Here is a 12,129-nt window from a genome sequence, read left to right on the forward strand (position 1 = left end):
CGTCCCACCTGAAGGGCCACGCACTGGTGCAGCCCTGCAGAGCCACGCGGGGGAGGCTCAGCTCCCTCCTGCCACCCGCATGGTGCCTGAATGTGCAGAGGGGGAGCCCAAGGGACTGGGGCCTGGGCCAGAGGACCCCACGGAGACAGGAAGGAGTGGTGCGGGGTGTTCTCAGGCTGCCCTTTAATGGACTGAGATTCAACAACTGTAGCCCCAGACGACGCACCAACATGGAGGCTGGGCAGTGTGCTGCCGGGTGGGGCCCTGAGTGCCACAGGGGTGAGCCCTGCAGGCCCCCCTTCCAGCAAAGCCCACCTCTGCCCCAGGGCCCCCGGCACAGGGTGCAGCAAGGGGGAGGGAAGGGGCCGAGGGCCACATCATCCAGCAGCCAGGTCCCACAAGAGGCCACAGTCGATGCCTCCAGACGTGCTGCGGGAGCAGGTGGGAGGCCTGGAGCAGGTGGGGCGAGGCGTCCTGGAGGCCACCGGGGTCCTCACATGTTGGTGCTCATGCGGGACTGGCTGTTGGCCGGTGTCAGCTCCCCCTGGCTCCCTTCTCGGGGAGGGGACTGTGGTGGAGACAGCCACTCAGCCCTGAGGCGCACACACCGTCCCCATCCCTCTCCCTGGGACCCCTGCCCGCACCTTGACGTGGATCTGGTTGCGCAGCACGGCCGCCCGCAGGATCATGGCCTTGGCGCGGCGCTGGAACTCCTTGCCCATCAGCAGAGACTTCTCAAAGGTGGTGCTGCGCTGGTCCACGTCGCGGGCGTACAGGATCTGGGGAGGCACAGGGCTCAGTAGGGCCCGGGGCCCCCTCATGTCACCCCCGCCGGGGGCGGCCTGGCTACCTTGCTGTGGGAGTCAATGCGGGCGTTGATGAGCCCCTCCAGGATGAGCTGCGTCAGCTCGTCCTCCAGTGCCGCCACTGTGGTGTTGAAGGCCGTGGCCATCTTGCGCATGTCTGCCGACACGTAGGGGCTGAAATACTGTGGAGCAGAGGGGACGTGAGCTGCCCAGTTTCCAGTGCACCCGCGGCGCCCAGCCTTGGCCCCTATCCCCTTGTTCACCTGGATGAGGGCCCGGTTGCGAATCTGAGTGTACAGGGTCCTGACATGGGGGGCCAGGTACATGTCCAGGAGTAGGTTGTCCTGGTGAGGAAAGCTGGTCAGGGACGGCGGCCCCGGGACCTCTGCACCGCCCTCCAGGCCGGGCCGGGCCCCTCACCTTCATCTCGTCAAGCATCTTCAGGCACGAGGCGTACTTGGACTCATAGAATTTGAAGATGATGTCCCGAACCTGTGGCTCCAGCTCCAAGAACAGCTTGAAAGAACTACAGATGGCAGACTCCTCAGAACAGCCCCACTCGCCCCCTGCCCACTGAAGGTGGCTGGGCGCAGGGCCGGAGAAAAGGGCCCAGCAACCACCCCCCCGCCACCCACCTGCTGGAGATGACGTTGCGCTGCAGCTCCTGACGGTCAAAGGTGGCCAAAGCACACAGGCCGCCATAGACGGCCACGTTGCTTGGAGAGAGCAGCTGAGGGGCAAGCAGGGAGGTGGGTGCAGAGACCCCGGGTCACAGGCAGGCAGGACAGAAGTCTGGGTTGGGTCCCCCCACCCTACCCACCCACTGCCCACTTGGAGGACACCTGGGACCCACCCTGTGCAGGAGACACCCCAGCAGAGAGCCCTCACTCTGCTTTCTCAGCCACAGCAAAGGCTCCTCCCTGGAGACCCTCACCTCTGGGAAGTCGCAGTGATCAAAGGAAGCCAGCAGGAAGCACTTGGCAGCCTGTTTGTACTTGCGTGCAGCCAACTCCGCCAGGCCTGGGGATGGGGTGGGGGTAGGATGAAGCCCAGCACCAGGATGAAGGGGCCAGGGCGGCCTACACCAGACGACCCTCAGTGTCAGGGACAGAAACGCAGGCCCGTGAGAAATGAGACCACGGGAGCACCAGCGACACTGGACCAGGTGCCCTGGGAGTCTGGGCAGCTGCTGCTCCCACTGCAGAGGTCTAGTGGGCTGATGTGCCCGGGGGCTGGGGGATGGACATGGGACACGGACGGGACCGCCATGGCAGCAGCTGTCAAAAAACCACACTGCCACTCCCAACCACAGGTCACACACTAGCCTCCCCATGCGGGACCTGAGCTGGACAGTGACATAGGTGTGGGGGCCAGGGGCTTCCTCAGCTGGGACAGGGTCTGCTGTGGTGCCCTCACCTGCTGCACACTTGAGCTTGGTGAGGATGGCCTGAGTTTGGGTGTCACGCTCCCCACGCTGCTGCAAAGGAAGGGGGTACACATGAGCAACCCTGGTCCCAGCTTCAGCCTATGAGGAGAGAAGGGCGACTCCAGGAGGATGAGGGCCACTGGGGACAGAGTCTGAGGGGCACAGAGCCAGTGTTACCTCAGCAATTTCCGGGGTGGACTCGGCCTTGCTGACGTAGCTCAGCACGTGAGACCAATTCTGCAAGTAGACACTGACCTGCGGGTGGGATGGACTCAGCCTGGGGCACCCGACCCTGGCCCACCAACAGTGCCGCCCTGCGGCCCCGCTCAGAGCATCCGTCCCAGGGCCCACCTTGATGACGTTGAGGCACATGTTAATGACGTGCTTGGCGCTGGTGCAGTAGTCCCGGGCCCGGGAGTAACACTTGAGGGCGTTGCTGAGGTCCCCACAGTCCAGATAGTGGTCACCCAGGTCATCGTGACCGCGCCTGTGGGTCCGGCCACGAGTGGACGCTGGTGGGGCCTGGGCCTGGCTGCTCCCCCAACGAAGGTGCACCTGGCGCCCTCAGTGGGCCCCTCCGCTACCCCATGCACCTGATGCTCTCCTTGAAGGAACTGCCCCCACCCCTGCCCCTCGCGCGCCTGGGCCTGGCTGCCCCCACCTCCGAAGGTGCACCTGGCGCCCTCGGTGGGCCCCTCCACTACCCCGCGCACCTGATGCTCTCCTTGATAGAGTTGCCCTTGTAGTTCTTCAGGTCAGTGTCCAGTTTCTCCAGCTTCAGCAAGGCCTTCTTCCTGGTGGCCTCCACCCAGGCCGTGTCCAGGGGCGGGGGCTCCACACCACTCTCTGGGATGGCGTCGGGTGCGTTCTGCAGCTCCCTAAGGGAGGACCTGGCCATCAAGGGCCCACGTACAGGAAGGCGGGTGCTTCCAGCAGCCCTCACCCCTACCAGGAGAGCGCCCAGTTGGCACAGGGGCAGTCCCGACCACAGGAGCCTGCAGCCTGGTGGGGAAGCCAAGCGGGAAACGGGCCCTGTGGCCGTGCTGAGAAGGAATCACATTGTCTTCTCCACTGGCTCTGCTCAGTGTCAGAACTGCACACACATAGGTGTGCAAAAACAGCCCAGGATGACATGGAGAGAACCTGAATTCTCAGCTGGGAGAGTGAGAATCTAGCCCAATGGGCCATTTACCGCCCCTCCTGGCTTTTCAACAAGAAAGCCCTCTCACTGTGTCGTGGGACCAGGCGCTGCAGGAGCAGAGGAAGGGCGCCTACCCAGACTGGCCCCGATGGAGACACACCACACCCAGCCCCTAGTGCCTGCGCCCCTGCCTGTCTTGCGGAGCCCCAGCCTCACCTGGCAGCCTCTGAGAGCTTGCGGTGGATCTCCTCATACATGTCCACGTTGAAAGTCCTCTGCACGAAGGAGAGGGCCATCTTCAGGGCCTCCACCCGCAGTGGGGGGCAGTGGTCAGCAATGAACTGCAAGCGCTCAATGCGCATCAGGCCGCTGTAGCTGGCCGCGTACTGCTCCAGGTCCTGGGGGTGGGGGGATGGTGCAAGCTGGGACCCCAGACCCCAAGCCCCGGCCAGTGAGTCAGGAGCAAGGGCCTGAATGCTAACCCTTCCCTGGGTTCGAGAGACCCTGCATCCACTATGGGAACAACTAGGCATGTGGGCACCAAATAAACTACTGTCCAGGTGCCGAGAGGCCACTCAGGGTGGGCCAGTGAATGGGCCTCGAGTAGAGCGCCGCCCAGGGGTGAGTGGCCAGAGACACACAGGCGCTGGCCCGTAACTGCCAGTTATGAAGCTGAGCAGCAAGGAGATGGTGCTTCCCAGGCTAGGCCGCGAGGAAGGCCTGCCCTGGTGGTGAAACTCCACCTGCGGGGCGGCCTGGCACACAGGGCTCCTCCGGGGCAGAGAAGCAGGTGCAGACTCTGGAGCTGACTAGGAACCCATTATGAGACCTAACGGTTCTGGATCAGGAAAAGCCATGGTCAGAGTGGGGAGCCTAGCCTGGACCTCCCAGCAGGACACACCCCAACAACCTCCCCCCCCAGCACCTGCCAGGCTCTGTACCAGGGTGGGGTTCTCCACCACGTAGTTGACATCGGGCGCGTTCTGCGGGTCCTCCTGGGGGTCCACGTCAATCTGCATGGGCTCCACTGCCCCCTGCAACACAGCACAGGTCAGCACCTTGGCACCTCGAGCAGGGGTCGCCCAGGGAGGACAAGAGACCCTCAGTGTGCCCCAGCTGAGCCCGGCTGCCATCTCCCGGGTGGGCGGGCTCCTGTCCCCCAAGCCCCTCCGCACCCCCACCACATCCAGCGCGGCCACATAGGGGGAGCCTCCTCGCAAGACTGGCGGCTCAGGAGCTGAACCCCAGGCCGGACTGCGACAGCCCATCTCTGGGGCTGGAAGCAGATGCCGGAGGACCGCTACCCAGGGACCCCCGAGGGTCCCTACGCGTTCCCAGCCGCCATCCTGACGCAGCCTCCTCCGAGCAACAGGGACGAAACGGACGCGGCCTCGACCCGGGCGCGTCCGAGCAGCCGGAGAGGCAGCGCCGGGCCGAGTCCCGCCGCGGGACGGGGCCGCGGCCGGGAGGCGGGAGGGGGTCGCCTGGGCGCCCTGGTCCTGGCCCCTGTCCTGGAAGGTACCTCATAAAGCAGCGTACAGGCCGACAGGCTGGCACTCAGGCTGAAGTCCCCGGCCGTGCCCGGCTGGAAGAGCTCTGACCTACCGCTGGGAGCGGCGCAGTGCACATCTGCCACTGACGACGCGGCCGCGCGGGGGGCCGGGCCAGCCCTCATTCTTTCCTGACTCTCTGCACCCCCCGACCCTGACACAGAGCTGGCTGGCTGCTGAAGGAGAGAGAGCGTTAGCGCGCCGGGCCTGCGGGGCCGACGGGCGGGACGCTGCGGCCGGAGGCCGGGCGCGGGGAGGACGCCGCGCGGGGGGCGCGCACGGCCGGCCCCGCTCCGGCCCGGCGACGGGGGCGCGGAGGAGCCGCCGGCCGCGGCTCGTTACCTGCAAGTTAAACACCTGAACCGGCAGCGGCATCTTCGCCCACCCCGCCGCAGCGCGCCGTCCACTTCCGGGGCAGCGCGACCGCCGCTTCCGGGTCGTGGCGCGGGAGGGGGCGGCCCTTAAAGGGACCGCGGCGCGCCTGGCCGGGCGGTGCCCGCGGGTCCCGCGGCCGCATGAGCCGCGCGCGGGGGGCTCTGTGCCGGGCCTGCCTCGCGCTGGCCGCGGCCCTGGCCGCGCTGCTGCTGCTGCCGCTGCCGCCGCCGCTGTCCCGCGCGCCCGTGCCGGCCCCGACCCGGGCCCCGGCCCCGACCCGGGCCCCGACCCCCGACCCCGGCCCGCGCGCGCCCCCTGCCCGGCCCGCCGCCTCCCCGCTCCTGCGGCCCGACGACGTCTTCATCGCGGTCAAGACCACCCGGAAAAACCATGGGCCGCGCCTGGGGCTGCTGCTGCGCACCTGGATCTCCCGCGCCCGACGGCAGGTGGGCCCCGCCCGCCGGGGGACCCCGCCGACCCCGGCCGCCTCTCACGCCCTGGGATCCCTGCCCCCCGGATTCCCGACCTTGGGACCCCCATCCCGGCACTGCCACCACCCCCTCCACGACTCCTGCCCTCTGGACATCCACCATTGGGATCCTCCACCTGGGACCTGTACCCGGCACCTCCGCCTTGGGACCCCCCCCCTTCAACCCCGCCCAGGACCCGCTGCCCACTGCTGTGTCCCCAGCAGGGCAGTCAAGCCCCAGACCATGAGTATGTCCACCCTCTCCCGCCCCTTTCTGGGCTCAGTGTTGGGTGGGTTCTCCGGCTGATACTGGATGAGACCCCAGAAACTTCTCCAGTGAGAGCAGGCCCAGCCCCAGTGGCACCAGGCGTGCTGAGTGTTCTGGCAGGCTATCCCTGGAACACTGCCCCCCCTTTTCGGTGACCCCAACCTGTTTGAGCTCAGCCTGCCCCCCCACCCCGATGCCTCACAGGCTGTCTCTCCGCAGACATTCATCTTCACCGACGGGGACGACCCTGAGCTGCAGCTCCAGGGAGGTGCGTGCCCCCCGAGCCCAGCCCTGCTGGCCTGCCTGAAGGCCTCCTCCAAGGTGTCCCTCAGTCCAGTGCCACACGGCCCCCTGCTGTGTGCAGGCGGGGTGGGGGGGGGGGTTGAAGCACCTTCCCAGGGTCACACAACTGGTAGAGAACAGAGTCAGGATGCCCACCTGGCACTGACCCAGCGTCCAGGGCCCACTCTGCCAGCCACGCTCTGCCTCCCTTGCCTCCCTCGGCCACTGGCTGACTTCCCAGGGTCCCTGGCTAGAGCCATGTCCCCTGAAGAGGTGCCAGTAAGGAACCGTCCCTTCCAGGCCTGCTTCAATCAGGATGGTCTCACCTCAAGTCCTGTTTCCGGGCGAGTCTCTCCTTGTAGGCTTCAATGGTTGTCGTCTGCCTGGACCTCAGAGGTCAGCAGCAGGGTCATCCGAGTGGGGCCACGACAGGTCAACCGTTGTACCCCGCCTTGGAGCCTTGAGCAGGACAGCTGCATTTTGCCCTGACTTCAGTGGGGTGGGCTGGCAGTGGGCCTCGCCCTGGCCTCCATGCTTCTGTGTCTCCACCTGGCAGGCAGCCACGTCGTCAACACCAACTGCTCGGCTGTGCACACCCGCCAGGCTCTGTGCTGCAAGATGTCGGTGGAGTATGACAAGTTCATCGAGTCCGGACGCAAGTACGTGGTGGCTGCGCGCCCATGCCCTCCCCCCAGAGTGCCCAGGGCCGAGGCTGGGCCCACACCCCTGGGCCTGGGGTGGAGGCCTCTCCCCCTGGGCCAGGCCTCGCTCCAGAGAGTCCTGCACCTCTCCCAGGTGGTTCTGCCACGTGGACGATGACAACTACGTGAACTCGGAAGGCCTGCTGCAGCTGCTGGCCACCTTCTCACCTAGCCAGGACGTTTACCTGGGGCGGCCCAGCCTGGACCACCCCATCGAGGCTACCGAGCGGGTCCAGGAAGGTGGCACCGTGAGTGCTGGGGCCGGGGAGGGGCAGCTGAGAGCATGGAGACCCCAGCCGGGAAGAGGCAGGTGTCCGATCCACCCAGAGGGGGCTTTTCGGGAGCTGGGCCAGTGAGGAGGGGCCATGGGAGGGGCTGGGGCCACAGGAGACTGCATGGGAGAAGTCTGGGTTCCCCGGCACTCCGAGGGGCCTTCTGTCGCTTGCCTAGGAGCCCTGAAGGGCGGCTTAAGGACAACCCCCGGGGTGTTTAGGTGAAGAGTCAGGGTGGGGAGCCCTGACTGCCAGCTCTCTCCACCCAGGTGACCACCGTCAAGTTTTGGTTTGCTACAGGCGGGGCCGGGTTCTGCCTGAGCCGGGGCCTGGCCCTCAAGATGAGCCCCTGGGCCAGGTGAGTGGGGCGGCGAGAGTGCGGGCTGGGGGTACAGAGATAGGGTGGCGCTGACCTGTCCTCCACTGCCCACCCCCAGCCTGGGCAGCTTCATGAGCACCGCCGAGCGCGTGCGGCTGCCGGACGACTGCACGGTGGGCTACATCGTGGAGGGGCTGCTGGGTGCCCGCCTGCTGCACAGCTCCCTTTTCCACTCCCACCTGGAGAACCTGCAGAGGCTGCCGCCCAACTCCGTGCTCCAGCAGGTAGGCCCGCCCGGCCCCTGCCCTCTGCTGGGTCCCGCGCGCTCATCCCACTCGGCGCCCGAGTGGGCTCCTGGTTGAGCAAGGACTCAGGGGTGGGTCCCAGCACTCCGGCAAATTTGCCAGGCCCCAGGATCCTGGGTGTAGGGGGCTCCCAGACTCAATGTTGAAGCCCGTTTGAAAAGGGTAGCATCTGGGCTTTCCGAGGCAGATGGGCCCAGGGCAGCGGTCCGGGGGTGACGGGAGGGAGGATCAGCTTTGGGCAGAGGGTTGCAGAGCCCTCACCCCCACACGTGCGCCAGCCACCTCTCTAGGTGTCTTGCATGCTGGCCGCGGCCTGCGGCCCGCGGCCCTCAGCCCACGTCGCCCTCCAGTGCTGCTCCTGAGTCTGCCCTGAGGGCACCGGGTCGGGGGCTCTGGGGAACTGGGAGGCCGAGCGGCCTCTCCCCTGGAGGGCACAGCAGGAGACGCTGGCCCGAAGAGAGCGACTGTCCCTCCTCCTCTTCCCCAGGTCACCCTGAGCTATGGGGGCCCTGAGAACCCTCAGAACGTGGTGAACGTGGCCGGAGGCTTCAGCCGGGAGCAGGACCCCACAAGGTGAGGGGCGGGCAGGGGAGGCGTGCTGGCACCAGCCCTCCCTGCCTGCAGCCCTGACCCCCACTTCCCTCCCAGGTTTAAGTCCATCCACTGCCTTCTCTACCCGGACACAGACTGGTGTCCTGCGCGGAAGCAGGATGACCTCGCTTCTCGGTGACCTTCGACCCGTGACCCAAACGTGGCTCTGGCTCTGCCCCCAGTGTGGGTGGGCGACGGCTGCCCAAGGGAGCAGGAACTGCCCGCCCTGGGCTCAGTCAGCTGCCCCAGGTGGCTACGGCCACGGCCTCATCCAGGGGGACACTCGGGCTGGCCTGCCAACTCCTACATGGCCCCTGGCAGGCCTGGCGCCGTGTTCCTGCCCTGGGGTCCAGGCTTTGCAGCGTGCAGGATGCTCCTCCTCCAAGCCCAGCCCCCACTGTCACCTGAAGGGCCTCCACCCAAGGGTGAGGGGGCCTGGGACGGGGCTGGCATCCGGCTCCCAGGGCTCCATCCTGCTCCCCTCCTTGCTGGAGAGGGGACTCCAGGCCAGGGTCTTGGGTGAGGTCTCGCAGCCAAGCAGCGGGGACTGTAGCGGCTGCGCCGGCTGTCCTCCCAGGGGGGCTGCCCTCCACACGCCAGGCTCGGAGCCCAGCCAGGGCCGCCCTGCCTCTGAGGGGAGCTGCACGCCGGGACGCAGGCCCCTGGCCGGCTGCACTTGGCACCGATCACTCCTAGCCCAGGCATCTCCACTCAGGGGCTGACTCACTGCTCAGTGCTTCCCCATCCCCTCCCCCCACCCCACGTCCTTAAAACAGCGGGAGCCTCTTGCCTGGGGTCCCCCTGCAGTGAGACATCCCCGTCCTGCCAGCGGACTCACCTTGACGGTACTTTTCCAGGGAGGAGAAACAGACAGGGGAGGCAGCGCCTGCCCTCTGCTCCTGCTTGGCTGCTGCAGCGAGTGAATAAAGGCTTGATTGTTATTCTCTGGTCCTTGTCTTAGTTAACCGGCTACACATGGAAGCTCAGCTCCGGACGGGGCCACACAGCATTCAGCTCCTCCCTGTGAGGCTCTGCCCCGAGACCAGCTCCACCTGGGCAGAGCTGCCTTCCTCCCGGCCTCCCAGTCAGCCTTGAGCTGCCCGCTGGACTCCCCGGCGTGACCCGGAGCATACATGGGGGTGGGGATCCTGCAGAAACGAGGGGAACATGACACACCTCGCCCCAGGAGGCAGACTTCCTGGGTGTTTTGCTTGCTTTTTCAGAACGCTGTGGCACGTGTGTGTGTGTCTCACAGGCACAGAAGCGTCCATGAGTGTGTGTGCATACGTTCACGGGTGTTCACGGGTGTTCACGCGTGTGTGTGAACTGCTGTGTAAATGAGCGTATGCTGCTATGTAGGTGGGTACGAACGTGTGCGTGCTGTGCAGAGGGGGGCAGACGTATGTGTCTCTGTGTTAGGGCAGGCCAGCAGTAAAGTACCCAAACAAGCAGCTTGGAGTCAGCAAAGGCTGGTGGTGGGGCACCGGTCCCTTGGAGAGGTTTCTGGCAGGTCACCGGGGACTGTTTGTGCTCAGCGGCCACTCCCCCTCACGTTCCCAGACGTGAGATGTGCAGCAGCTCCTCGGGACCTAGACATGAGCTGAGCCTCCCAGGCCCCAGCCACGGGGGCCTCCGCAGAGCACAGACTCAGGGCAGCATCACATGGGACCAGAGTGCCCCTCCCCAGCTGGGGCAGCCTCAGCCTCCCACCGGGACGGCCAGCCTCAGAGGTGCAGGCTCCCTCCTCGCCAGGTCCAGGGGAGCAGTCACCCCCAAGCCCAGCACCCTCCAAGGGGAGACGGGGCTGGCCGGCACCCTGACGCTGCCAGGTCTGCCCCAGTGGGTGGTCCGTCTACTTCTCAGAGAAATGTTTGCTTGATTGCCTCTGAAAAATACACAAGAAATTGGTAAAAAATGTTTCTCTGTCCACTTTTTGACATTTTACAAGTAACAAATATGTTTTATAGTAGACATACAGCAGATGCATAATGAGCAAAAGTTAAAATTCTGTTAATAAGGTTCAAAATGAAGTTGCATGCATTCGGCCCTCCCGCTCACACTTTCTGGACAGCCACTTGCGGAGCGTCACTGAGCACCAGGCGCTGAGGGAGCACTAGGAGAGGGGTGAGCCCCAAAGTGGGCCAGCCCTCCGGGGGCGGGGCGGGGCGGGGCTGCCGGTGGGCGGGGCCTTTCCTGGGGGGTTGGAAGCACAGTCTGGCCCTGTTATCTGCAGATTCTGTATTTGCAAGCTCACCCTCAAGATAAAATTTATCTGCAACCCCAAAATCAACAGCTGCTTTTCTGGTCACCCTCAGACACGGGAAGAACGGTGAAAACCTTGGGTCGCCAGATGTGCCCACCCCAGCTGCGGGAGAACCAGGCCAGGCTCTGCCTCAGAGATGCCGGGAGAGGATGCAGACAGCAGGGGGCAGTGCGGAGCAAGCAGGCCGCGCAGGCTCCGGGCCGGCGGGACTGGCTTGAATCCCAGCCGTGTACCTCTGGGTGGGGCAGCCTCCGGCAGGTCGCTTCACACCTCCGAACCTCCTCGTCTCTTTTGTAAAACAGGGGAAACAGAGTCTACAGGGATGAGTTGCTTGTAGGGTTCGAGATGCTAATCTCGGCAAAGTGTGTGTGTGTGTATTTCCCCAAGAGCAAGGGCCCAGCATTACGTCATTCAGTATTCATAGCGACTTCGTACTTCCGCAAATAATGGGAATTAATGATGTTTGTATCTGAATCTGCCTCTCAGGGATACCAGGCTAATCAAAATTGTATCTAGAAAATGAAAAATATACTGGGAATTAACTTCATTCTGGAGTTAGATTATGGTGGTGCTATACAACTCTGTGAATGTAATGAAAACTACTGAGTTAAGAATAAAAACAAAAACAAAAAGGAAAGTTTTAATTAGAAAAACAAAAAATAGGGGACGGTGTAGCTCAATTGGCAGAGCATGTGCTTAGCATGCACGAGGTCCTGGGTTCAATCCCAGTGCCTCCTCCAAATATAAATGAATTGATAAACGTAATCACCTCCCTCTCATAAAACAAAAAGAAAAAGAAAAAAGTTAATTTTTTAATAAAAGAAAAAAAGGAAAAAATTAAAAACCTACCGAATTATATACCCTTCAAAACTACACTTTTTGATATGCGAATGGCGTCTCAGTAAAGATGCCACTTAAAAAGTGAGCCAATATGTACAGTATAGATAAACAAGGATCAGCTGCAGAGCACAGGGAACTAGATTCAATTTCTTGACGTAACATAGTTGAAAAGAATCTGAAAAAACATGTATGTATGTAGATGCATAACTGAATGAATCAGTTTGCTGTACACCTGAAACTAACATTGTAAATCAATGACACCTCAATAAAAAATACAATTAAAAATACTTTTCTTCAAAAAAAAAGTGAACCAAGATGAAATTAAAAATTGAAATATCCCTGTATTACATAACTTGAACTTACTGACAAAAACATTCCCACAGAAATCTCTAGGGTCAGAAGTTTCCACTGGTCAGATCAAAACGACAGTGAGGCATCACCTCACACCAGTCAGAATGGCCACCATTCAAAAGCCCACGAACAATAAATGCTGGAGAGGCTGTGGAGACAAGGGAACCCTC

At 63.2% G+C, this 12,129-nt stretch overlaps 2 protein-coding genes across 12 annotated transcripts; one reads left to right on the top strand and one right to left on the bottom strand.

The window, feature by feature from the left end:
• Positions 1-166: 166 nt before the first annotated feature.
• GPS1 (G protein pathway suppressor 1) lies at positions 167-6,874 on the bottom strand. Of its 10 annotated transcripts, none has more exons than XM_010995499.3 (14): positions 6,644-6,874; positions 4,315-4,407; positions 3,590-3,771; positions 2,946-3,122; positions 2,584-2,719; positions 2,410-2,487; positions 2,223-2,283; positions 1,741-1,826; positions 1,442-1,536; positions 1,227-1,332; positions 1,070-1,150; positions 851-988; positions 645-779; positions 167-568 (listed from the first exon to the last, which is right to left on the bottom strand). In XM_010995499.3, the coding sequence occupies exons 2-14, from the start codon at positions 4,390-4,392 to the stop codon at positions 494-496; spliced, it is 1,428 nt and encodes a 475-aa protein (XP_010993801.1). In that variant the 5' UTR covers positions 4,393-4,407; positions 6,644-6,874; the 3' UTR covers positions 167-493. The 10 variants fall into 10 exon arrangements, with proteins under 10 accessions (XP_010993801.1, XP_064351423.1, XP_064351421.1 ...); XM_064495353.1 differs by lacking the exon at positions 6,644-6,874 and adding an exon at positions 5,266-5,360 and having other exon boundaries at positions 2,223-2,280; positions 2,946-3,110; XM_064495351.1 differs by lacking the exon at positions 6,644-6,874 and adding an exon at positions 5,266-5,360 and having other exon boundaries at positions 2,946-3,110.
• RFNG (RFNG O-fucosylpeptide 3-beta-N-acetylglucosaminyltransferase) lies at positions 5,395-10,363 on the top strand. 2 transcript variants are annotated; one of them, XM_064495356.1, is made up of 8 exons: positions 5,395-5,744; positions 6,255-6,303; positions 6,874-6,976; positions 7,113-7,266; positions 7,560-7,648; positions 7,728-7,893; positions 8,402-8,487; positions 9,467-10,363. In XM_064495356.1, exons 1-8 carry the CDS (start codon positions 5,439-5,441, stop codon positions 9,468-9,470), a joined length of 957 nt encoding a protein of 318 aa, XP_064351426.1. In that variant the 5' UTR covers positions 5,395-5,438; the 3' UTR covers positions 9,471-10,363. The 2 variants fall into 2 exon arrangements, with proteins under 2 accessions (XP_064351426.1, XP_031325263.2); XM_031469403.2 differs by lacking the exon at positions 9,467-10,363 and adding an exon at positions 8,563-9,446.
• Positions 10,364-12,129: the final 1,766 nt, after the last annotated feature.

Source organism: Camelus dromedarius, chromosome 16 (assembly GCF_036321535.1).
Source record: "Camelus dromedarius isolate mCamDro1 chromosome 16, mCamDro1.pat, whole genome shotgun sequence".
Taxonomy (NCBI): domain Eukaryota; kingdom Metazoa; phylum Chordata; class Mammalia; order Artiodactyla; family Camelidae; genus Camelus; species Camelus dromedarius.

Coding starts and splice junctions, on each gene's coding strand:
- RFNG (XM_031469403.2), top strand. CDS start 5,439: ATGAGCCGCGCGCGGGGGGCTCTGTGCCGGGCCTGCCTCGCGCTGGCC. Junction 7,267..7,559: donor GGGTCCAGGAAGGTGGCACC/GTGAGTGCTGGG, acceptor CTCTCCACCCAG/GTGACCACCGTCAAGTTTTG. Junction 7,894..8,401: donor CCAACTCCGTGCTCCAGCAG/GTAGGCCCGCCC, acceptor CCTCTTCCCCAG/GTCACCCTGAGCTATGGGGG.
- GPS1 (XM_010995490.3), bottom strand. CDS start 5,048: ATGAGGGCTGGCCCGGCCCCCCGCGCGGCCGCGTCGTCAGTGGCAGAT. Junction 4,408..4,895: donor CCTGTACGCTGCTTTATGAG/GTACCTTCCAGG, acceptor GCTGTGTTGCAG/GGGGCAGTGGAGCCCATGCA. Junction 2,488..2,583: donor TGTGCCTCAACGTCATCAAG/GTGGGCCCTGGG, acceptor TCCCACCCGCAG/GTCAGTGTCTACTTGCAGAA.